The sequence below is a fragment of the Phasianus colchicus genome, chromosome 2, assembly GCF_987193195.1.
Source record: "Phasianus colchicus chromosome 2, bPhaCol1.hap1.1, whole genome shotgun sequence".
In the NCBI taxonomy this organism is placed as follows: domain Eukaryota; kingdom Metazoa; phylum Chordata; class Aves; order Galliformes; family Phasianidae; genus Phasianus; species Phasianus colchicus.
Window position 1 is genome coordinate 30,528,465 of NC_143437.1, and position 24,732 is coordinate 30,553,196.

The 24,732-nt window shown below is 52.8% G+C and overlaps 1 protein-coding gene across 7 annotated transcripts; it reads right to left on the minus strand.

Moving 5' to 3' along the window:
* Positions 1 to 22,426, minus strand: VEGFA (vascular endothelial growth factor A). Of its 7 annotated transcripts, XM_090135238.1 has the most exons (9): positions 21,558 to 22,425; positions 16,199 to 16,250; positions 10,935 to 11,131; positions 9,129 to 9,205; positions 8,728 to 8,760; positions 8,413 to 8,559; positions 6,004 to 6,075; positions 4,743 to 4,874; positions 1 to 2,483 (listed from the first exon to the last, which is right to left on the minus strand). In XM_090135238.1, exons 1-9 carry the CDS (start codon positions 21,621 to 21,623, stop codon positions 2,462 to 2,464), a joined length of 798 nt encoding a protein of 265 aa, XP_089991364.1. In that variant the 5' UTR covers positions 21,624 to 22,425; the 3' UTR covers positions 1 to 2,461. The 7 variants fall into 7 exon arrangements, with proteins under 7 accessions (XP_089991364.1, XP_089991366.1, XP_089991365.1 ...); XM_090135240.1 differs by lacking the exon at positions 4,743 to 4,874 and having other exon boundaries at positions 21,558 to 22,426; XM_090135239.1 differs by lacking the exon at positions 6,004 to 6,075 and having other exon boundaries at positions 21,558 to 22,424.
* Positions 22,427 to 24,732: the final 2,306 nt, after the last annotated feature.

The following is a 24,732-nucleotide window of genomic DNA, read 5'->3' on the forward strand; positions in this document are numbered from 1 at the left end:
GATAAACAGTAGCACCAATAAATAAAATGATAACAAATATTAAAATTAAAAAGGAGAGAGATTCAAGATGTAGAATTTTCTATTTTTCCTGTCTCTTCTTTTTACATATATAAAAAAATCGTAGCGTCTATTTCATCCGAATCACACATATACATAAACATATATATATATATACAAACACATAGCCAAATATATATATAGTATGTAGATGTATATCTAACCCTTGTCTCAATAGGAATGTGTAGGGGAAGGTGTTAGAGAAATTAATTAAATAACTGCCCATAACATGCTACTGACTCTGCCAACAATTGGGGAGAGATGGGATGGGACAACAGAAAGTTAAATTTATACACAACCAGTACAAATAAAAAAAAAAAAAGGAAAAAAAAAAGAAAAAAAAAGAAAAAAAAAAGAGGTACGGCTTATAAATAGTTCAAATTAAATATTAACAAAGAATACTGAAAAATCCCTACTCTTTAATTAAATTATCTGTTTAATTTCTAATTTAAAAAGGGATATTAAATAAGTATATAAAACACTTTCTCTTCCCTCCCCCCCATCGGAAGCCTCTGTCTTGCGCACGATGCAGCATGAGTATTATACATTGCAGATGCAAGCACCCACCCGTGTGTTCTCTTGAAAGTCATCACTCAGATGGGGAGTTCCTAGTGGTTAGTAGTCACTTGTTGTGAGTCTGTTTTTAGACTGTCTTGTCTTTTTTGGAAGCTTTCCGTGTTGTACATTATCAGGCGTTGAAAATTCAATTGCAGATGATGTTTGGCAGATTTCTGACACAGACCGAGTACCTTTTTGATTATTATTATTATTATTAATAATTTTAATCACAGAACTAGATTATATATATCCACATAGATGTACAAACACGCTTTCAGGGGTGTGTGTGTGTGTGCACGTGTGTAAGGTGGGTTCCACATACACCGCAGAGTATATTGCAGATACACACATAGCCAAGATTTTCAGACATGGCTTAGGGATTCTGGCTGCCTTCACATTTGATTCCCAGACCAAGAGGTGGAAAAGGAGCCTGGCATTTACACTATGTCATTAAGAAAACCTTGACGTTCCCAATGGTCATTCATACTGGATGTGCAAACGGAAGGCAGCAAAAATTGCTTTCTTTGTCCCCCCTTCCATCTTGGCATACATATATATTATTTTTTATATATATATATGTATAAAAATAAATATATATATATAAAAAAGAGAGAAAAACACAAACATACATGCACGCAGACACAAATGCACACATTCACCTACACACACACACACCCCTACTGTGTATATACTTTTGATTAATATCCCTTTCCAGAAATGTTCCATAAGCATCTTGGATGCTCTTGAGTGGCAGCTCTGTGCATGAAGAAAGCAGACAGTGCTGAACAATTGTGTGGCTAGGCACCGGTCCCCATTCTTGCTTCATCACACTGCAGGCCTTGTGTCCTTTTGCAGCCACCAAGGGCGGGAAATCTAGACTCCTGTGATACTTTCTTGAAGGGAAAGTTAGTGCGCATCAGCTGCCCACCATCCTTAAGAGAAGCCAGCATGTCTCTCTGGCAAAGTTTCTATAGCGAATAAAGTCAACGCAAAATGTACACTGACATCCCATGTCCCAGCAAGGCAGGCAGGTTATGAGACGAGTAAGGGCGAAGGTTGGGGGAAGAGAGGGGAGGAGGAATCCTTGATCACGCAGATGGCCATTTCCTTGGCCTTTGACCCATCGCACCCTAGGATGCCGCTCTTTGGAACTCCCTGCCCATCCTCTCCGTCACCTCTCCTCCCTGTTCCAGGCAAGGAGAAGGTGGTTTGTGGTACAGCACACTCTACAGAGAAACAGCGGAGGCCGCACAGGTCAGTTAGAGTTAAGAAGTTTACACCCAGCGCTTCTACTCAAGTCCAGTCTTAGCTTGTTTCTTATGCCCCAAGTAGCCCGCTTGTGTCCACAGCAGTCGAGTATTATCCAGTGAAGACACCAATAACATTAGCAATGTTAAAAAAAATAATCAGTATATATATATATATATATATATATTATATATATATGTGTGTGTGTGTGTGTGGTTAAGATATACATATATGTATATATAGATGTGGTTAAAATATATATACATATATATATATGTATATGCATGTATACACACATATATATGTATGCATGGGAAAACCCATCAAATACACCCCTATAGTCTTCCTGGCTCTGTTATTTAGCAGCATGAAACAAAAAAAATAAAATAAAACAGTTCAAAACCCAAAGGTGAATTCTGTGCGGCGGGTGCCTTGGGGAATGTTCCTTCCGGAGTCCATCGTCCGTACTGAAAGTGCTGTGCTCTACCGATCCTTCATTTTTAGGGTTCATTTGGATTAGTGTTTTGTTTTGTATTTTTCTGTCCAGGCGAGAAATCAGGCTCCAGAAACAGGGCTGTTCCCCCTTCTTTTCCGCTGCTCACCGTCTCGGTTTTTCACATCTGTCAGAGAGGAGAGGCAAGGAAAGAAAAAGAGAAGAGGTCAATGTTTGTGGCGGGGGAGCAAGTGGGGCAAAGAAAGGGAGGAAGGGAAGTGGCTGATGTTTTTAAGAGCACATGGTGTTAAGACATGGCATGACGTCACTGGTGGGGTGAAGTGCTGTGTAGTTGGGGCAGAGCAACAGAGAATCTCAACCCGCGAATGGGTTGATGAATTCTATTCCCCCAGGCTCACCTAGATGTGGGGAAGCACTGGTACAGAGGGAAATTTAGGAGTAGGATCAGAGGTCTCCTCATTCACAAGCTGAGTTGAGTGCCTTGTTTGCACCCTCTCACAACGTGCACACATAGATACACACATACACACAAAAACAAAGCCAAGCAATGCATGCAGAGAGACACACTCCCCCAGCTCCCCACCTAGCCTGTTATTTGGGTTGGAAGCAATACAGACAACAAAGCCTCATGCAGGCAAGAATTTTGCTGAAAAGAAAGTGCCTCTCATTTCAGTGGCTGCCATGAGCAGGGGTTAGCGCCAGAGAAGAGCAGCAGAAGCAGCCTGAAGAAGCAGTGGGAGAAACAAAAAACTGCCCTCCCTTCTAGAACCCAATTCTAACTTTACAAGGAGATGAAGCAGGAGGAACTTCAGCTTAACCAGCTTTTTGTCTGGAAACAGATAACCTACCCATTCTTAGGACTCTTTGCTATCTTTCTGGCCAACACATCAGCTCTGGAAACCTCCCTTACTGCCAATCATCCCACCGAAGGGAGGGACTAGTAAAAGACACAAGTAAATCCCTTCTGCCATCACAACTTCTTCGGGGTATTGTTTGTTTTTCTTTGTACTTTGTACTATTTCTCACTCTTCAAACTCTGCAAGGTAATTTCCAGTTACTCTGGGCATAGGGTGCAAGACCAGGTGGAAAATAACAAGGTCTGGTCTCACTCTCTGCGGGCTCTAATCACTGGCAGGAGGGTAACTCTGGAAGCTGCTGTAGTCTGGCCCCTCCATCAATTATTTTCCTTCTCAGACTGCAGCACCTCAGAAAACTTCTCTGTATGCAGAACAGTTTTGACTGCTCTGGCAGTGTTAGATGCCTCCCTGGCTTTGGCACAAAGCACTTGCACACCTATTGGAGGCACATTCTGCCTGAAGCAGCCCTAGTCACCTAGCCAATCCCAGGCAGGCAAATGGATGCCTTCTCCATCAGGATGTAGCCAAAAAAGGACAATGGATCTCTCTCCCTTATCTTTTATCATCCAGTCACTGCTCCTGCAATATTCCCCTGACAAGAGAAAGCTCCTAGACTTCTGTGAACTCAGTTTGAAGTCACAGTCAAGGGCTCATTAGCAACTCCATCTTTATGCCACTCTCTGCAATAGGTAGGATGATCACACACCAGAGATGCACACATAGACAGAGTAAATCAAGAAATCCCGCTGAGCTCACCAAAGAGCTCAGGTGAGAACCAGGAATCAATTTCTGCACATCCATGTTACAGACGGGAGCATGACAGATAATACTCAGACAATACACACACAGTGTGGATCTCTGAGTAGACACTAACCACACAATGTCTTTCCATCTCCCAGCTCGCATGTCTGAAATACAGACTTCTGCTTGCCTTCACCTACAACAGGCTTACCCTTGCTGTATCCCACACCACAGCCCTGAATGCTGCCCCTCACCCCTCAAACCACAACTCCGGCCAAGACATGAAAAGAGAACTTGTGCGTGCAGGACAAGAGGACAAGGTCCTCTCCCTGGCTTTTAAGAACAAAAAGGCGAATGAGAGTGTGGCCTGGCCTTCCTCACTCTGCACACAACAGAGCGCCCACAAGCCACACAGAAAGGGCTTGGAAGATAGGGGTGGTGAAATCTTAGCCAGCTAAGAAGGATTTGGCTTTGTACAACAGTAGCCTCAGAATTGCATACAGATAACGTACAGAAGGCTACAGACCCTCCCCATAGCTACTGCAGCAATATGGACTCTTATTTTGTTCTAGGGAAAAAGATAAATTAGGTATGAACACCCATCCCCATCCAAGTCCTGACAGCATATCAGAAACGCACAACCGCCCCCTGACACGGAGAATCTCTGTCCTCCTCTCAGTCCTCCCTCTGCCCTCTGGCCCATGTAGGACAGAGAAAAGAAGTGATCACATAGCACTGGTGCCAGAAGTCAGCAGGAAGCAAGCTCCCCCCTTTCTTTCTCTCTCTTTCTCTCTGTGTGTTTCTCTTTCATCCTTCAGGACACAAACCTGCAAGTGCGCTCGTTTAACTCAAGCTGCCTCGACTTGCAACGTGAGTCTGTGAATTTGCAGGAACATTTACAGGTCTGGGGATCTTGTACAAACAAGTGCTTTCTCCTCTCTGAGCAAGGCTCACAGTGACTGCAAAAAGGCAAAAGGAAAGATGTCTAAGCTACAGCGCTTCAGCAGAAAGAAAATACACATGCAACACCCTAAACATCAAAGCAATCCCCTTGCCCCCTCCCGCAGCCCCCATGCTGCCCACTGGAGTGTCAAGGGCTGATGGGTTTCCAGCAGCACCCCAGCAGCCCCAGCACATGGTCAGGACAGCATCCCCTTGCGTTAGCATAAAGAGAAAGAAAACAGGCTCTCTGCACAGTATTCACAAATGCTGCATTGGATCCTTTGGCATACACCACAGGGAGTAAGAAGGGAGAAGCAAGGATGGGAAGGTGAGAGGTCCCAGCCAGCTACTGAGGTGTCAATGAGAGGCGTTCTCTGAAGTGGGCTGTTGGAGTAGAAAGAAGCCAGAGGCTAAATGAGTTAAATAGCAGGGTCTGTCCCTGCTGGAAAGCAGCTGGGCTCCAGCATTGTGTGCTTACATCTGCAGTCTGCACTGCCCTCCTTTTCGTGAGCCCCATCTCCACCTTGCCACCTAGGAGCCTGCTCTGAAGGACTGTGAATTTACAATGCAGAATTTTGTGAACCACCGTGAGAGAGAGCGAAAGAGACGGAGACAGGTAGAAAAAGGCAAGGAGAGAGAAGCCACCAAATCCAGCAGAGAGAGACAGAGAGCCCCCCAAGTTCCCCAGCACCCCCTCTTCAGCTTCCCACCGTCCCACCTCTCCTCTCCGCTTGTGACTCCACCAGACACACACACACACACACACACGCACGCACGCACGCACGCACATGCACGGCAGGCACCAGCTCGTCTTCCACCAGCTGTCGCAGCGCGGGCACAAGGCAAGTGTAGGACAGTGTGGGACAGAGCTATAACCAAAGGAGTGGCAAAGAGGCGTGAGGCACCCGCCCTCGCTTCTTTGCCCAGGGGAAATGGTCACCGGTGATGATTAGAGAGAGTCGAGCAAGCCAAAGCCACCTTCCCTGAGACACCCTTAGTGCCAGAGCGGTGCCACCGCCAGCATTGCAGGACCTGCAGCCCACCAGTGACTGGGGGGGAGGGTGTGATTTTGAGTGAGCAGCAAGCAGGCGGATTGGTTGGGGAAAGGGAGGAAAGAGAGTCTACAAGCAGAGGACACAAACGTACAAGCTGGGTGGTTTGTACCGGCCTTTCTTGCGCTTTCTCTTTTGACCCTTCCCCTTTCCTCGCTTTGATTTTCTGGAAGAAAAACAAAACAAAAAAAAAACAGAGAAAGAGAGAGAGAGAAGGAAAGAGAGAGGGAGAGCAAGAGAGAAAACAGAAGAAAACGCAAGGAAGAAGAGAAAAAAAACACAGCCATGTGCCTTGCTGGGAGGGGAAAGCACATGAGGCAGGATTGGAGGGCAAGTCCCGGAGTGAAGCACAGACCTCCACCTCGCACACACACTCACTGGCCCTCTTGCAGCACCGCCGCCAGCCTGCCCGCAGCCAAGCCAGCACCAGGAACACAGCGTGCACTGAGGCCACCTCCACATGAGGCTGCCGGCATCCACGGGCCCCTGAGGGTACCCGCACCCCTGGAGAGAGCAGTGGGGCAGTGGAGAAAGGAAGGGATCAGGAAGCCTGGTGAAAGCATCACACAACTGCAGCGAGCGCAGACAACCAGCTCTGGTGACAAGCTCAGGCTCACGCTGGCTGACATGGAGAAAAAGAGACTGCTGTGATCTGATGGTGAGGAGGGGACACCCAGCAGCCCCACTGCAGGGCTCAATCATCCTGCCATGGGATGGGAGCAATGGGGCCCTGGACTCAGGACACTGGGGACAAGGACTGAGGCCTGTTCTGAGCAGAACTGCTGCATGGGAGCGGGGGACTGCAGCCTGAAAGCTCTGCTCACCCACCCTACCACTGCGTGTGGCTTGGTGGACTCAGAAGACCTCACTTTCTGCTCACGCACCCTCCAGTATCCTCCGTGATGAGCAACAGAGGATGAACAGGAAGGTCTAGCCCAGTTGGGACACCCAGGAGATGAAAACTGCAAGCAGCTTTCAGATATTCCTTTCTTTCCTCCTCCATCCAGCCCTTCCCTTTGCTTTTCACATAGATCTGACAGACAAGCGGACGGAGCCAAAGCACTCTCTTAAAGATTCACGTGCTGCTTCTGATTTTTGGGCAGGAGCTGAGACAGTCAGGGGCTGGGACATGCAGGCCTGGACACTAACCATGGATCTCTGCAGCCCAGTGAGAGCACAGAGCGGGGGAGGCTGGAGTCTGCATTGCTCCTCGAGCTATATCAGCACAGCAACAAAGGACAGGCATGTCAGAAGGCCCTGGGGCAAGCACCAGGGTTTGTCAGACTTGTGAGCCCCACAGCAGCTCAGCAGCCTCCCTCCTTCCCCACTCTGCCTGGGGGCAGCCCATCTTGGGAGGGAGCTGCTGAGGGAGAGCAGGGGGACAGAAGAGAACACCACAGGTGTTTCTTAGGCCTGCTCCAGTCTTCTTGATGGAATGTGTATCAGAGCATCAGCTCACTCCCAGCTGCTGCCCTACATGTCAGGAGGCACAAGGAGGTGGTGAGGGAGAAGAAAATCAATCTGAAGATGGAGATATATAACAGGACTTTCAAACCAGAACAAATCAAAGCATACTGATCTCTCCCATCCCTTCCCTTCCTTCCCCGGGGAGTGCAGAACCAGCAAAGAGCAGGCAAGTGCTGTTAGAAGAGGAAAGGGAATGCAACGCAGTCTGGGCTGGCTGCTTCACCCACGCCCATCCTCACCAGAGCTCACACAGACCCAACTTGCACACCTTCAAACCACGGAGCCACGCAGACGACCATCCCCAACACGGTCCTGCACAGAGGGGAGCTTTGGCTGCATGCAGCCTGATGCAGCCACGAGCAGTTTTCCAGGGGGAGGAGGAGAGGCTGGAAGGCAGCTAGAAATCCACAACCACCAGGAAAGGGGTGAAAGACATACTCTCTCACTCTTCCACTTGCTCTCTGTTTCAGCCTCATCTCCCAGTATTTACCCCTTTCCTCTCCAACTCCACACCTCTAAATGGCAGAGTCACTATCCCAGCCATGCGCAGTCCGGCTGACCCTCTTGTCCAGAGAGGTCACTTTTTGTCCATGTTGTTCCACGTTTTGTCATCGTCTCTGCAACTACTGCAGGACGAGAGCTTTTTTTTATCTCCTTTCCACAACCTTTTTACTTTGGGAAGGAAGGAAAGGGAAGGTTGTGCCTTAACCTTCTTCAGGTCACCAAAGCAAATCCATCAGCTCAAAAAAACTCTCTTGAAAGCCTCCACCAGGACATCCACCTCCTTTACATCCTCCCAGGCCCCCACCCAACCAAAACCAGCATCACATTGTGCATGGCATCAGTTCTGCCTCCACCAGGCCTCTACTGCCACCTCTCCCTGTAGCCAGCAGAGCTCCAACCCAAGCTGCTGTGAAAGAAGCGAGCAAGTTCTCACTCAAGCAGCAAGAAAAAAAAAATTAATAATGAAGAAAGGCAGCGATATGCAGTAACCAGAAACACCCCAGGAGGAGGCAAGGGAGAATGAGGGCTGCACCTTGAATCCATTCTGGTAGGACACACACGACGGGACTTCCCTGACTCAGGGTAAAGCATTAGGAATGACTGCCATGGTTGTGGGTCATGCAAGCTCCAGGTCTGGGGTATGTAGGAAGGACCATCAGATCTGGGTTTCTGTGCCCACCTGGAACGGATTCAGAGTGTTGCCCCATGCACTACCATATGCCATTTCCAAAAACACCTTCTCAAAGTGAGTATCTCCAACCAATCAAGGAAAAGGGCAAGGGGCGGTAGGGAGAAGAAATGCCAACCAACCACCAAAAAGAGAAGGGAGAAAAACTTTGTCACTTACTTTTCTTGTTTATTTTTGACATCTTTCTTTGGTCTGTGAGGGAAAAGAGAACAAAGGCATCATTAAAAGGGAGCTTATCACATACACTTCCAGTATTATCTCCAAATCCCACAAGTCCAGGGAAGGACATGTACAGCTGCTACAGGTTAAGCAGTCCTCATAGTGACTGCCTTCTTGTTGCACCTCACCAAGGCTGGAAGACCCCAGGCTGCAGGCTAGTATTGTCCACCTGTCATATCTAGAGATGGAGGTGCCTCATGAGCAAAGGAGCTCTTTTTCCAGGCTCTGTCATCCCACTGAAAACCAACTGTGGAGACAACAGTCTCAACACAATGACAGAAAAATAGAAAAGGCTCAGAATAAGTTAACTGCAAGAGGAATCAGTGCTGCTCCACTCTCACCTGCAGTCACATTTACTGTGCTGTAAGAAGCTCATGTGCGCTATGTGCTGACTCTGATGGGGTTTAATTCTCGCGATCTGGAATGAAAGAAACAGAGAGGGTCACTGCCCATTCACTATTTGTATTCATGACTCCAAATCAGTCCACTGCATAGCAAAAGCATTTTGTACTCCAGGTGCTCCTGGGAAAAGCGTGGCAGAGTTTGAGCTAGCTTTGAGGCCCTGTTCTCCCAGTCAGGGAAGGCCTTTGATCACAAGCAAGCGGCAACACCAGTCTCGTGCCAAAGCTCTGTTTGCTCATGCATGCAAGGTGCCAGTACTGGTGGACTGCCTTGGAGACAGGCATGGGAGAGGGCGTAACACCACAGTAAGAGTCTCACTGAGCAGTCAGCCCTGGTCAATACTAGAAAGACAGTGATGGAGCATCCAGCCTGCTCTCAGACAGAGGCAGGCTTCAGCCTAAAGCAAAGTCCCAAAGCAAAAGCTCCATATCCAACTAATTTTCCCTAAGCCGCCACTCATTCCTGGCTGACATCTCGTTTTCTCTCTGAGACGACACACAGAATAAATCTGGTGCTCTGTGCTTAAAACAGCCCTGTAGAGCCAGACTTTGCCCAGCCCCCAGCTCAGTGTGCCTCCAGGGAAGCTGTATTAGAAACTCTGCATCTACTGTCACAATCTTTCAATCCAGAACCTGGCTGGACCACTAGCTCTAGCATTAGCCATTGAAGTGCCTCTGACCCTTTACAAGCATGTGGGCATGCCAATCAAAACCTGTAATTTAGCAAGGAAATGTAAGAAAACCATCCTTAGTTACACCGTGCTTGTAGGCTCTGACCCAACCAGGAGCTTGCAAGTGGAAAAGCAAAACAGGGGAACCACAGAAGGACATACACAGATTCTCTCCCAAAGCTCAAACGCAGCTGAGGTCACAAGTGAAAAGCACTGGCTAGTAATCATATAGTCCTGCAAGTCTCATCCATTTAAAAAACTGATGGCGATGTTTACGGGGCCCAATCACAAGGGTGGAAGACAAAAGTACATGTAGGAGCTACAAATCAAGTACTTGGTGTGAGCACCATGCTGGATACAAGCTGGAACTCAGGCTGGCAAAGACAGTGACAAAGCTCTCTAAGCACAGTCTCTAAGCCTTCCCCATGTGCCCAGACTTCACTATCACGGCCAGTCTGTCTCTTCCAAGAAATGAATTAAACAGCCTCCAAATAAAGGAGGAGTACGCCCAGAGGCAGAAAGGCTTTTCCACTTGACACTGAAGCAGAGTGTTTCTTAGAGACCCTTCCCACCCCTGCTGTGCCAATGTAGCTAATGACCCAAATCCTCTGCTCTGTTGGTAAAGGCTGACCTCGCATGCCCTCCGGGAGAGAGTACTGGCAGGCTTTCCCCTTTTGCACTACCCAGCTGCCTTGAAAGCAACAGCTGTCTGGACCAAATGCAGAGTTGAGGTAGAGCAAGGGCCTGGGGAGTATCTTCTTTAGGGCCTCAGAGCTAACAGCATCAGCAATGGGCTTTTGCATCTCTAAGGTAAGTGCCTCCTTTACAAGGTCCTAGCTTCTGTATTTGAGCACCAATGAGGGTCAGAGCCACTGAAAAACAGATTCTCTTTTTAGCTTTGCATATAGACAGGCAGCTCACTTTTCACCCCTGTGTGGTATAATGCTAGATACAAGGATCTGACCCTCTTGATCTGACAATTTCCAGTACACTAGGGTAGGCTGCTCTTGAGTGGCTGTGATGGGTGACTTGCTTACTCCACCCAAGCATGCCAGCTTGCAGGTTGGGCCCTCACCTCCATCGTGACGTTGTACACATCCACAGGGACACATTCTAGGCCCTCATCGCCGCAGCAACCCGCACATCTCATCAGAGGCACACAGGATGGCCTGAATATGTACTCCACCTCATCAGGGTACTCCTGGAAAATGTCCACCAGGGTCTCAATTGTCCTGCAGAAGCTGCGCTCGTAGACTTCCAGGAATTTGATAACTACAGGGAGGAATGGAGGGAATAAGTTAATGCAAACTCAGCTCAAGAATGTCGAGTTCTTTACCCCTTAAAAGCCAGACAGTTGCAACACATCTACCCTATGCTCTTCACTAAGAGTCTTACAGGCCTAAGTCCTTTCTTTGTCTCTGCCCTACACACACACACACACAAACACCCACACACACACATAAACCCTCCCACCCACACCCCAAACGAAGTGGGGAAGAGGAGACAGCCTCTCCCTGCCACTGCTTTAGGGCACAGACATGATGGACCAGAGAGCTTTACTGATTGGACTGGCTCTCCTTGACACCATGCATCCCACAGGTGCCTCCTCCCCTGCCATCCCCGATACATTCAGATATGCTGCCACCAAACATATCAGCTCATCCAAAAAGCACCAGAGGCTGCTGCATATGATCTGCCCCCTTTCAAAACAGCTGGTTGATGCCTCAGCGGGTTTGAGAAGGCAGGGGAAGCCAGCGGAAGAACAGACCTTGGCAAGAGACTCTCCTGAGAATGAAGAGATGGTTCTGAACAATGCATCTACGTGGCTTCTTTCTTCCCAACAGACACCTCTTTTGCCCATGCATAACATCCACCTCAAGAGGCCACCTTCAGAATCACCTGCCGCAGGCAGGCAGGTCACAGTCCCCGTGTCTCTACATCGACCGCTTTCTCAAAACAAGGAACTGAACCACCCACTGGGAAACTCAAAGCAAGACCACAGCACCCCCAGGATTAACTAGACCACATACTTGGCTACTGAACCACAATAAGGCCATGTGGGAGGGGAAACGGGGTGGATCTGCTATTATCCCCTGCCTTTCCTCTGAATGGAGCAAACACTGACTGCTTGCGATCTGCACTGATTTCACAAGCGTTTCTCAATGTTTCCCAGTCTCTTGCCAAAGCTTCGTCTTGCTGCTTGGTCAAGGGTTGGAGAGATTTAAAGAGATGAGAGATAGGAGAGATAAGCACACACGCACAAAACCCAGCTGCTAGCACACTTCTGCAAACAGCGGGTACCTGGAGCCCCCCAGGCCTGCTAGCTCTACCAGCATGCAAGCAAAGGAACATGGCTCAAACGGTGCAGGGGAGAAGAGTACGCACAAAGAGGGAGTACCTGCCCCATGCTGTTACGCACTATAATGATCCACCTGTACAGTATACAGAGTCCTACAGCACCAGCATTGATAACTGAGTGATAAGCGCAAGTGCTTGCATCATGGAAAAAAAATGGTCTCCGGTAAGCATTTCCAAAGCGCCCTAAGCTGGCATAAAGGTTACTTTGCCACACACACACACACACACAAAAAAAAGCAAAAGCTGTAGGGCTTGGAGCTCAGAGCCCACAGTTAATTGTTGAAAGTTAATTCTAGGTCATGCGGAGTTGACAGTGCCACAGTGCTGAGAGCGGGTACAAGAAGGGAGGAGCTCCCATCCAGAGAGTCTGAAGTGTCAGCGAGCGTGAGCTACTATTAAAAGAGAAAGTGGCTTATGAAAAGAAAATGTAGCCTGGCAGGCACAGATTGCTTGTTGGTATTCCTAGCCTAAAAGACAGCATGCTTCTGTTCCCTGTCCTTCCCTCCTTCTTCCTTCTTCCCCTGACTGCAGTGTGCCTCTTGTCCGTCCTCCTTCCATCATGTCCACGCTACCTCCTTCCTGCTCCCCTTCAGAGTGACCCTACTCGCTGCCTATGTTCCAACAAGTTGAACAATTTAATATGTGGGAAATTCTGCGGGCACAATGACAGCTACTGAACTGCACTGCTGATTATTCACACTGTGCCAGCAGAAAGGATCTGGGAACCCTGGTAATAAAGGCACAGCTCTGGATAGAAATGCTTGCAGACTGACTGCATGGGGAAGGAGGAGAGAAAAGAGGGAGGGGAAGAAAAGGTTACCTGTGCAGATCAAAGGCTGCTCGCTGAATTTGGCTGAGACATAAAGAGGCAGAAACCAAAACCAAGAAGAAAACTAAAGTGAAACTGATTCAGGTCTGCTACGCTCTCTGAATGTTTACACTGTGCAAGTAGCTGGATTATACCATCGAATCTGCACTACAGATTGGCCACAGAAAAAACAACACCTTTGACTTTTTTTGCAGAGTTTTTTAATTTCTTGGCTGCACCCTGCTAGCTGTACTTGAGATCTGGGAGATCGGACAGGACCAATTGCCTCCCATGAACAACACAGAGTTTCTGCTTTTACATTAATGCACAATGATTTTCCAAAGCCTGAATCAGCCTCTGAATAGGAAGCGGGGACTCCTTCTCCAGCTGCCAGTCAGATCTCCTGCCGCAAAAGGAGCACTGCCCTGATCCTGCTGCACACGGAGCATTCACACGGAGACTGTGCAACGCTTCACAGTTCATTTGCACAGCTACAGCGGAGCACATGACTGAGGTACAGTCATCTCTCAAAGCCCTGCCCCTGCTACGCTTACTCCTATGCACCGGGAGTCATGTTCCACACTTTGCCGGGCTGATTCAGTCCATGCCTCCTTTCCATTGGTTGTGTTGGGGACGGAAGGACGTCTGTTTTTGATGGGGAGAAATGGGAAGGTCACTGAAGGACTAACGCCGTTTGGCCTGCTCCCCTCCTGTAATTTGGGCCTCAGCCCATGTTAAAAGTTAATCCCGCATTTAACACACACCCCTACCCTGTAACACTCCTCCAGATTTGAGTCAGAGGTTCTTCTTTGTGAATGGAGAGGAAAAAAAGGTTAAAACCCAGCCAGGGTCCACATTAACTCTTCAGGGCAGACACGGCCATGGCAGGTGGGATTGAGTCCAAATTTGGAGCAGACGAGTGGGAACAAGCAAGACTAGAAAAGGAGCAGCTCTATGATCATTTTGCCTCCTTCTCCTTCAATGGCTCTGCAGCAATATAGACACACTGTTCTTTTAAAAATAAAAGTGCAGCCGCAAGTGCTGGTGGTTTCCTTTATTTATACCAGAAAATCTGCTCGTGGAACAAACAAAGAGTGTTTGTCTGACTCCTCTACAACTTCCTGTGCCACAAAACATGTGGAAAGCTCTCTGGAGCACAAAAGGGTAGGGGGTGAAGCTAAAATTACACGCTCCAACCAGAGTTAAGTTCATCCCAAACAAAAACCTGTTGCGGCTTGCAAGCACAAAATGGCCAAAGACACAAAATCACCTTTCCTGCCGACCCCAAAGGCTCCAGCAACAGTGGTGGGAAAAGGCACTGTGGGATTGTCCTTCTGCAACAGAGGCACATCGACGGATCCTCTTCAGAGAGGATAAACCGAGGTACTGAGAGCAGACCTCCAAGGTCATCCAGCAGGACAGGAGCAGAGCCAAGAAGGTAATGCCAAGAGTCCTAACTTCTTGCTCACTGATGTATTTGCATCGCAAGGCCAGGAATAGCACCAAGGCAATAGCACTGAAGTCTCACTGCTCACACTACTAGACCAACTTCTCTTCTGCTTCCATCCGCCTTCCTGTGCCAGGGAGTGACATTCCGCTCAACTCATCCCCTCCCCAGGAAGGTAGCTGGTCACAACAAATGGCCAGATGAGGATACTGCCTCTTTTCTACCAACAGCAGAGCGACTGGTAACTGAAATAAGCCTCACAGCAGGCTCCATCTTGATCCCTCTGAAGTCACTGAACCTTCTTCTGTTGACTTCAGCAGGAGCAAGGGTCAAGCACAACACACGGCAGCCCGCCAGCAAATCAGAAATTTCGGCCACGCAAAATGGACACCTATCCCAAACAGCCTGCCACAAATCTCTGGCAACACACTTGCAGTCTGTCACGCTAATAACGTTACAGAAATTGAAATCGAGTGCGACAAAAAAAAAGCCAATCTGGGCCCACACTGCTAGAGCCCTCTGCTGACCTCTGGTTGGAATAACGCTGGAGGTCACGGCCCATGGGGGGACCCTTCACCACTGCCACACCAGTGAGGGCTTTGCTCAGCCACAGAGGCAGCAAGGAAAATGCAGTCAGGATCATCAGAGCAGCTGACGATCAACCCAGCCTGAAGGCTCTGATGTCCACAGTCAGACTGTAATTCGGAATACGCATTCTTCAGAAACCCATAAGACCTAAGCTTGTGTTTCCTTCTTGTGGAGACATGGCAGTTATTTTACTGATCACATCCCTATGTGATAGAGCTCTGACAACACCCATCTTACCATTTCACTCCCAAGAACTGGACTGCCCGCTACCCTGCTGCTGGCCTAAAGGCTGTGAAAGCCAACTGACTGCAACACGTGGGGCAGGGGACGTGCAGGGGGCATCTCTCACTGACCCAGCAGCTGCCCACTCTTCTGGCCCACACACACATCTACCCACAGGCACAAACCAGGGCTGCGGAGGGCTTATTTCGGCCTTGAGGCAGCCAGAGTGGCACAAAAAGCAGCACACTTCCCCAGCAGGCCATATTCTTGTCTCTGCCATGCTGCCATAAAGCAGAACCTTTGGGATCCAAGCGCTCTGTGCCTCACATCAGAGTAAAAAGGTGTTATTTTTCAAGCCTGGCTCTGCACACAGCAATAGCCTGAGCGGGGACAGGTGGCCCTGTCGGGAGGGCCGGACCCACAGCCTGGTGCTGGGTGCTGCTGCGGCCTTTGTTCGGGCTCAGCCCTGGCCGGCCAGGCACCCCAGCGCCTGCGGGGAAGAGGCAGGCAGCGAAGATGACAAATCCCTTCCTACGGCACTGTGGCGAATTCCTAGGAGGCTGTTCGCAGCTACTCAGCTCTTTGTGTGCGTATATAAATATATATATATATAAATATATATATATATATATAAATGAGCGCGCGTGTGTGCCCGAGCGCACGCACGCACTCCTCGCAGTTATGGGAGGCGTGAGGAGGGCTGGGCCGGCCCCGCCGCCCGCCCCGGCTCCAAGGCCGCCCAGCCGCTGCCCCGCGGCCTCCTCGCGCCCGGCACCGCGCGGGGTTTAATGGCGGCGCCCCCGCCCCGCGCCCCGCGCCCGCGCCCGCCGCCGCTCCCCGGGAGATGGCGGTGTTGGCCGCCGGGGCCTCCTTCCCCCGAGCCCCCCGCCCCCGAGGGAAGCCGCCCCGCGCTTACCTTCATTGGGCTTCCGCTCCCCATCCCCCAGGGCCGGAGCAGCCTTCGACAACTGCGAAGAGAACAGAGAATCGGTCACGACGCGGAGCCGTCACGCCGGGCCGCGGGGAAGGGAGGGTGGGGTTGGGGTCCCGGGCCCGCCGCCACCGGGGAACCCCTGGGCGAGGCCGTCCCCGGCGGCGGCACGGAGAGACCTTTTGTTCTCCCCGCGAGAACCGAAAGGAACGAGCGCGCCGCCGGGCTGCTGCGGGGCCTGGGCCAGCAGCCGGCCTGCCCGTCTCCTCCGTGGCCTCCCCTACGGCCTCCCCGCCATAGGGCCGAGCGGGCGGTGGGGCGGGCCGGGGGGGCAGAAGGGCTGTCGGACGCCGAAGGACGCTGTGCCCCTCTCAATGTCACCCACGGCTGTCGGTGGCCGCAGAGCTGTCGCTGCCTGGCCCCGCGTCAGGCGACGAGCTGCGAGGGCACCGCGTGCTGCGACACCCCACAGCGTCCCTCCTCTCCCTTGTGATAGATACAGGCTGGTGTGACACTTGGCACTGTCACCTAACGGGCCCAGCCTCAGCACTGAACGAGGCCCGAGCTCTGCACTCGCTGCCCTCTTGGGACAAGGGGCATTTCCTCAGCGGGATCAGCAGTAGGCAACCCACCCCCAGACTGAGACGGAGCAGGGTTGCATCACTTTGCTAAGGAAGTGTTTTTTTTAATTCCAGGTGTAACAAAAACTCCACTCTTCCTGCTCCGCACGAGGGTTGGAGCTCTGACGTAACTTTCCAGCCAAGTCAGGTTTCCCCCTGCTGTTCTGTTCTGAACCAAAACCAAAACGCTCGGGTTTCTTCACTTCTGCAAGGTATGTTGCCACCTGTGTGACGCCATCCACCCCAGGACCTGCTGCATTTCAGCAAGTAGGCACACACAAAACACTGCTTCATCAGCAATCTGCTGTATTTAAGCCTACAAAAAGGCCTTCTGATCTCACAGCTGGAGACAGGGCTGATCGGACCAGGCAAAGTCCACCTCGAGCTCACAAAGGAAATTTGCCATCTACGGCCTTCTCAGCAGCCCTGTGCACAGCCTGGAGTGTCAGCTTTGAAGAGGAGGAGGAAAGCGAGCCGGCAGAGCCCCTCTCTCAGCCATTCCTTTGTGTCTGTGCACAGTTCCCTTTGTTTAAGGTCCCCCTGACCAAACTCCTTGCTTCTCCTTTCTGTTAACATCCCTCTGTACCTGAGCATAGCACACTGGTCCAGGCCTGAGCCACTCCATTGTTATATCCCTGCGAGGAGAGCCTGCGTGCCTAACCTCAGTGCCATGATAACAGTTTAAAAAGCAGGTTCCTAGGAACAATTTCATCCCTGAAGTGTGAAGGTCACTGCAACAGCGCAAACAAAATGGAGGCAGCAGAGGCTGCAGCGGCCTTCCAGAGCGGCTCAGCGCCTGAAGATCTATGGGTCAGAAGGAAAAGCGCTTCAAGAACAGAAAAGCCTCAATTCACATCACAGCACAGGAAAGCAATCACGAGCCAGGTCAGTCTATCCAAGTCACAATGCCCCCAAGACCTTTTGCTAAGGGATTTCTGGTTCACACACCAGGTGACCGTGATGGACTGAGCAGAATTAGCTCTGAGACACCTTGAGGGTCATGCTGTCCCTTCTTGGTGTGAGGCTGCTCAGCCCGCTGCCAAGCCCCCTGCCTCCCTGCACGCACACACACACGTGGTGCATGGCTGTCGGGAAGCAGACAGAAGCCACACACTTTCGCTGCTGATCTGCACGTGGCCAGCACTTCTCCCTGTCCAGGGTGTACCAGTGCAGGAGCCAGCCCTCTCCCAGCCATCACCTATGCCTGGGTCACAATTCCACCCATAGATGTGAAGTGAGACGGATATGGAGCCTGCCAGGAGCGGGCAATGAGGCTGCTGTGCCCCCTTGGCAGAGCTCAAAGGGGACCTTCTCTGCAGACACCCAGAACTATCACTAACACACAGTCAGCTCACCAGGGCAAGAAACTTCTCTGTCCTTTGGGCACCGCCTTTCACTAATGCTCGCAAAGCCTATCTAACAGCAGATGAGGCAGGGGATTCTGCCTCACTCTAAACCAGGCTGCTGCATATCACAAAGGGCAATGGGAAACCAAAGCATTCCAAGGGACAAGCGGGCCTAGAGTGCCCTTCGGTGGGAGCCTGAAGGTCACGCTCTCCTCTGCTGTCTTTTGGAATTACCCAACAGCTCTGTAACACAGTTTCTTTCCGATAGATTTTCAGCATGTCACAGAGGTGTGGAAGCAAGCCCTGGGCTCAAGAGCGGGAAGCTCCTTTTTGTGCCCTTTGCAGGTCACAGCAAATGCTTGTCCCGAAGCGGGGCAAAACCCTCCTGAAGAAATAATCATGTTTCACACCTCTGTACCTGCACCTTCCCGTTCCCCCTTTCCTCCCAGTTCCAGTATGGAGCAAGTTATTCTCTAAAGGGAGAGAAAAGGTTAATGACGCTGTTCCTCCCCAGCCATCGCCCCCCTCGCCAACACCACCAGCACTCTTTCTCTCCCTTCCCCTCCCCCTAATCTGTGCAGCCTCATTAAAAGAGCTTTGTAACTGTTTAGGACTGGAACAAACAATCCATCCACTCTGAGAGGGACTCTGGGACAGGAGTTAATGCACTTTTCGTCTTAGGTGCTAGAAATTCTTCTCAGTGGTTTCTACTTAAGCAGGGGGCTCTCGCTGCTCTCCCTCTCCATTGTGCACACAGCCAGAGGTCGGTAATCCCACAAACGGCCAGCGCAGCGCAGGCACCCTGATATGGAGCAGGACAGACGAGGGACCCCACTTGGGTTGCTCAGGCATCGGCAAGACCCTCTGCGGTGTCAGCATGGGCTCCCCTGCTCCTAAAGGAGCCCTCCTCCTCCCCCATAGGAGTGCTATGGGGAAGGTGACCGCTGTGCGCGGGCGGCCGAGGGGCTGCAGAGCTCCTGGCGCGGCCTGGCGCGGAAGCAGGCTGAAGGCAGCACGGCGGGTGGGTGTGTGATCATTAGCAGTCTGGTCACAGGCGCGCTCTCCCTCCCTGTGTGTCTGAGCGCTGCCTGTTCCCTGTGGCAATACAGCTAGTAGAGCCAGGTCCCTCCACGTCTCAGGGAAGGGATGGGTTCCCAGAGCCCCATCGGTAGGGACCTGCCGTCACTACAGCCAGACAAAGCCGTATCTCTAGGAAACAGGGACACCACCGCGGCCTCCTGGAGCCCACGGGAGCTTGGTACTGGCAAGCAGCTGGGAGGGTGGCACTGCAAAACCGCCTCTTCCTCCCTCTCCTGCGCAGAAGGGCTGTGGCCACACGTGGAGGCAGACACCTGTGGCATCGGCACCGCCCAGCCCACACCGTGACACACTTCCCACCGTCCCAGGAGTAAGCGTGCCAACCCCTCGGTGAGGAGCCATCTCTTAGGCAGAGGAGCACTGGGCTTCCCACGTCCCTCCTCCTTTGCCCTTGGGAAAGCCGCCCGACACGCGCCTGACCCTGCCTTCCTGCCCAGCCTCCCCACGGCTCTTCTTTAGTCCTTCCCAATGCTCCTGGCTAGCTAGATAGGTTTTATTCAGTCTGACAGCCTGATTAACAGCACCAGTAAATATTATCACCAGAGCACAAAGTGAAGAGTGCCGCTTTCTGCCATGCCCAGAGCCACCATCAGGCTGCCTACGTGAGACCCACTGGCATTCCCAACATCCCGACCATCACCGTGGCGCCTGAGCGGCCCACAGACAAATAAGGACAGAACTGAAGGACAGACCTTACCATTCATCCGTCCAAGCACTTCCATGGCCCGCATCACCCCGCTATCTGCGCATCACACAGTCCCACGCGGATTTACCCTACAACACCTCCCACCGCTCTGCATTTCCCACGCCACACCATAATTTTTCTCCTTTCTTTTCACATCACACCATCCTCCAACCCAGGAGAACCGGCTTTTGCATGGCCCCTGCAGACGGACAAACCCAGACCCTACCTGATCTGCAGCTTCGTCTCCAGGGAAGAGAAAGGGGAGGGGAGAAGGAGCAAGGGGAGGGTTGAAGGGTTTTATCACCGGACACGGAGTTGTCTAACCCACAGCCAGGGAAGAGATGCTACTCTCTAAGTTTATGGAGGAGGCAGTGGGCAGAGAAGCCCCATCTTAGGTGATGGTGGAAAAACTCTTGGAGGGCGGAAAGAATTGTCCCATGAGGCAGACGTGGCCGCCAGGCTGCACGGCGCAGCTCTGTGACACGCTCAGATGGAAGCTGAGCCTTGGTTCCCATCCAGCACTGCCCAACGTGCGGCTGTCACTGGGGAAAGTGGAGATATAACAGGCGAGAAACAAAGCATGCGGAGCCTGCCTCCAGTTCCAGCTGAAATGGCTCCTAATTGGGGAGTTACCTTCCAGCATCCGTGCTGAACAAACAATGTGAAGAATTGAGCAGCTTGCAGGCGACCTTTATTTTCATGTCTGTGGGAGATGATGTGGCCCACATTCCCTGCAAGAGCAGAGGAGCAGTGCGGGGAGCGTTGGCCTCTTACAGCCTTAAACATAATCCATGCCTAGCCGGCGCACAGCCACTTTCACGTGGGCACTCTGTCTAAACCCCTTAATATCTCTTGGCAACACAGCCCTCCGGACTCCAGAAACAGATAGATTTATAGGGCAGGTTTGCACACAGCGCTGCCTTTTAGAAACAAAAAAGAGAAAGAAAAAGGAGGAAGAGTTGGTCTCTAATCGCTCAGGAATGACAACGAGGCAAAAGTAAAAGTGACCAACGAGGAAGAGAAGGGAAAAACGCGGGGTTTTGTAATCACGGTGCCAGAGATACGTATTTTGAAGAAAAAAAAAAAATCAATCTGGAAAAAAATCAGGATCCATTTTGTCCTCTTTGATCTTTATTTGTTTTTCCAGCGAGGTATTTTGAACTCCGCTCGGCGGCACGAACCCGAGCCGGGACCCAAGGCAAATACGGCCGAACACCCTTTTGCAATGTCAGGAGACCGGGGGACGGGAGGCGAGGCTGATGCAAGAAGGCAGCGCGCTGCCTCCCTGCCCCGCGCCCGGCCCCGCGGCCCCGCGGCCCCACGGCCACTCCGCGGGGAGCCCCGCGCCGGGGGCGTGCAATGCGCGCACACGTGCGCGGGCACTCCGCGCGCGGCTCCCGGCCGCTCGCCCCCCGCCGCAGCCCCGCACACGCACCCGCACACGTGTGTGCGCGCCGCCGGCGCCCGCCCGGCCCCGCTGCCAGCGCGGTGGGCAGGTGGGAGGCAAAGAGAAGGCGAGGGGAGAGGGAGAAGGGACGAAGGGGAAAAGTCCCTCCCGCACAAAGCCCCGTCCCGCCGCCGGCCCCGCCGCTTACCTCCGCGCTCTGCAGATAGAGCAGCGCCGCCAGCCCCCAGTGGATCCAAGTGAGCAGAAAGTTCATGGTTGCCGGCGCACGCCGCGGAGCGGGGCCCGCCGCACTCCGCCTCGCCGCCGCGCCGCCGCCGCCTCCCCGCTGCCGCGCTCTCGCCCGCGCCTCCTCCGCGCCCGCCGCCTCCCGGGCGCTGCGAGGGGCTCCGGGGAAAGGGGGTCTCCTCTTCGGGGTCTCCGCTTTCACCCCTCCATACGGCCGGCTCTCCGCCGGCCCCCGCTGCCGCTCTCGGTGGGCGCTCCGCAGGGCCGAGCGCAGGCTCCGCGGCCGCCCCGCCGCCGCCCGGCCCCCGCCGCCGGGCAATCCGAGCTCCACAGCGGCGCCCGTGCGCGGCCGCTCTCCCGGCGCCGGGGCAGGCAGGCACCCGCGCCGCGCTCGCTCTCGGCTTCGCGCACTCGCCACGAAGTTTGCGCGGAAAGTTTCAATGCATCTCTTTTGCTGCGCCCCCTCTTCGCGGCGAGCCGGGGTCGCCTCCCCCGGGGGAAGGAAGGGGCTGAGCCCGAGCCCGCTCCGCACGTCGGGGTGGCGGTGGCGGAGGGGGCGAGCGGACCGCCTGCCTCCTGCCCTCTCTGCCTCTCTCTCTGCGTCCACCGCTTTGAAAATCGGAATAGTAACAGGAAAAAAAAAAAAATCCAAACTGGCTAGAGAGGGAGGGAACGGGGCGGGGGGAGGCTCTGCAGGAAAGGGAGGGAAAAAAAAATCCCAGCGGATCAAAGTATAGGTGGGGAAAAAATAAATTAAACGAGAGGATAAAGCACGGCGGCAAGCCAACAGCAGGTCCCGGTGCCGCGTACGGCTTCTCCCGCGGCGCGCTGTCCCCCGCCGGCGCGGCGTGCGCTCCTCGCCCCCGGCACCGCGGCAGCCGCGCTCCGCGCTCTCCAGCGGCGGCTCCGCGCAGCGCCCGCTCCCCGCGCAGCGCCCGCCCCACCGCCCGCTGCCGGCGCTCTGCAACTGCTCGGCGCGGCCGCGGGGAGAGACGCTCCGGAGAAGTCCCACCCTCCCGTCGGTCCCCTCCCTCCTCTCCACCCATCCCTGTTACACGCCGGGCGAAACGGCGACGGAGCGCAGGGGATTGCGGCCCCCTCCGCCGTTCTCCCCGCCCGCCTCGTTCGGGACGGCGGTTCTCGGGGTTCCCGTGCCTCCCCTCTACCCGCGCCGCCTTCCCCCTCCGCCCCGCGGCCGCCGTCGTGCCCCGCCGAGGGATGCGCGTTCGGGTCAAAATTCACCTCGTCCGTGGGAATCGCTCCAAAGTCCAGCGGGGCCGTTTGCGGGGAGGGGGCAGCGGGGGACGATCGGCCGTCCCAGCCTCCGGCCGGCCCCCCGAGGCCTCCGCTTTTCAGATACGGTGATTTCTCGGCACCTATGTGCTAAAGGGGAGAGGGCACCTCGGCTGGGTTTTATCCCCTTTATCCAAAGATAGTCGCTAGGTGGAGGGGCCTGCCTGCACAGAACGCCCGTGGTGTTCCACCAGGCGAACCCCATCACGCTTGCTGGGAAGGCGTTTGAAGGGCAAAAAGGCAGTTCCGTCTGCCGGGTTACCGCGGCGCTCCGCGGCCAAGCTCCTTCGCTCGTGTCCCCGCAGCGTTGCCCTGCACGTGATACAGCAGCTCCACGCGCGTGTCGGCACGCAGAAATGTCCCTTCTGCCGCCACCCTCCGCAGGGCGGGCACCCGGAGCTGGGGCTGCGCGATGGGGAAGGCACGGTGAAAGACAAGGCCGTGTTATCGCTGGGAAGCAGCAGGTATTCCAGCACCGTGCCACAGCTCTGCGATACAGGCGAAGCGTTGGCTCTATAGAGGCACCTGCTGGCTGAGGGGAACAGACGGAGCAAACAACAAAAAAAAATCAGTCTTTGATTTCGGCAGATCTTAGTCCCGTTCTCCACTTTGTTCATATTTAAACACGAATAAAATATTCCCCTTGGTACGGGACACGGGGATGTGCCCATCCCCTGGAAGGCCAGGAGGTGAACGAGGGCTCTGCCCTGCCCCATCAGCTCCAGCCCCAAATGCCTTTGGTGCCACGCATGCAGCCACCCCCTGGGTTTCTCCACTCCCGGGGACAAACCCAGCCTGGAGAAGGACCTAGGCCTTCAGGGACCACAGAGAAGGGGTGGCCTTTGTTCAGGCATTGCAAAAGAATCCTTTCTCATTTGCTCTCTCCTCTCTCTCTCTCTCTCTCTCTCTTTTTTTTTTTTAAACTAATTGTTGCAAAGAGTCTCTGAAGAAACAAATATTTGTCCAAAACAACTGGAGTTTCCCGTATTCAGACCTCAATTGCCAAAAAGCATCCTCCAAGAGATAGGGAGGCTGCGTGCATCCCCCAGAGGAGCAGAGGGGATGTTTAGTTGCTGAAGGTAATGCCAAATGGGAGATCCCAGGGGCAGGGGCTGCTTCTGGCAATGCCACAGTTCATTGCAAGCAGCTCTGCCTCCCTCCAACTCTCTGCTTGTGGGCCATCAGAAAGCAGATGAGTGTTTCTGTGGTAGAAGAGGGTCCTGGGGGCCTTTTTTTTTTCTCCCACTAGGTGAGCAATTTATGAATGAATGTAGTTCTGCTGCAAACAAGCTGCAGTTTCCCCCCTCCCTCTGGACGGATGAAATCCCCAAAGCTACTGCACTTTGGAAAGTCCCACACAGAAACCCAACAGAAAAGATTAAATCCAGCAGTGCAGAGGGAGAGCCTTACCCCCTTAAAGCTACAATGTACTGTAAATAATGTACAGAACCCAGCTTCTAAAATTACCACTACGGGATTGCTCACGGCATCTTAGGTTTCGTCTGGATCCTGTGATCTTCCCACCTGCCAACATCCTGTTACCAGGAGAGCGGTGCGTGTGAAGGTTGTGCAAATGGTCATGCACTTGCACGAATCCTGGCATGAGCGTGGGCACTCATGTGCCTCCCGTGTTAGAGTTACACCGTAATAAATACGGGGACAGGAGATGCTGACATTGCCACAGGATCTGCAGCGCTCACCAAAAAAAGCAAACGCGTGTCTGTGCTGCGCTGCATCGGGAGCCGTGGGATCCTCCTCACATCAGTGGCTCCTGAGACGGAAAGGGAGACGGAATTGAGGGGCAGGAGTTTAAATATGGAACACTGAAAAGCAGGAGCTCCACA

Bases quoted from the DNA above. Each gene is read 5' to 3' on its own strand.
- VEGFA (XM_090135238.1), bottom strand. From the start codon at position 21,623: ATGAACTTTCTGCTCACTTGGATCCACTGGGGGCTGGCGGCGCTGCTC. The intron at 11,132-16,198 runs GTAAGCGCGGGG...TCCTCCCTGTAG, and splicing joins GGAGCGGAAGCCCAATGAAG to TTATCAAATTCCTGGAAGTC. The intron at 9,206-10,934 runs GTGAGGGCCCAA...CTTTCATTCCAG, and splicing joins TGTACAACGTCACGATGGAG to ATCGCGAGAATTAAACCCCA.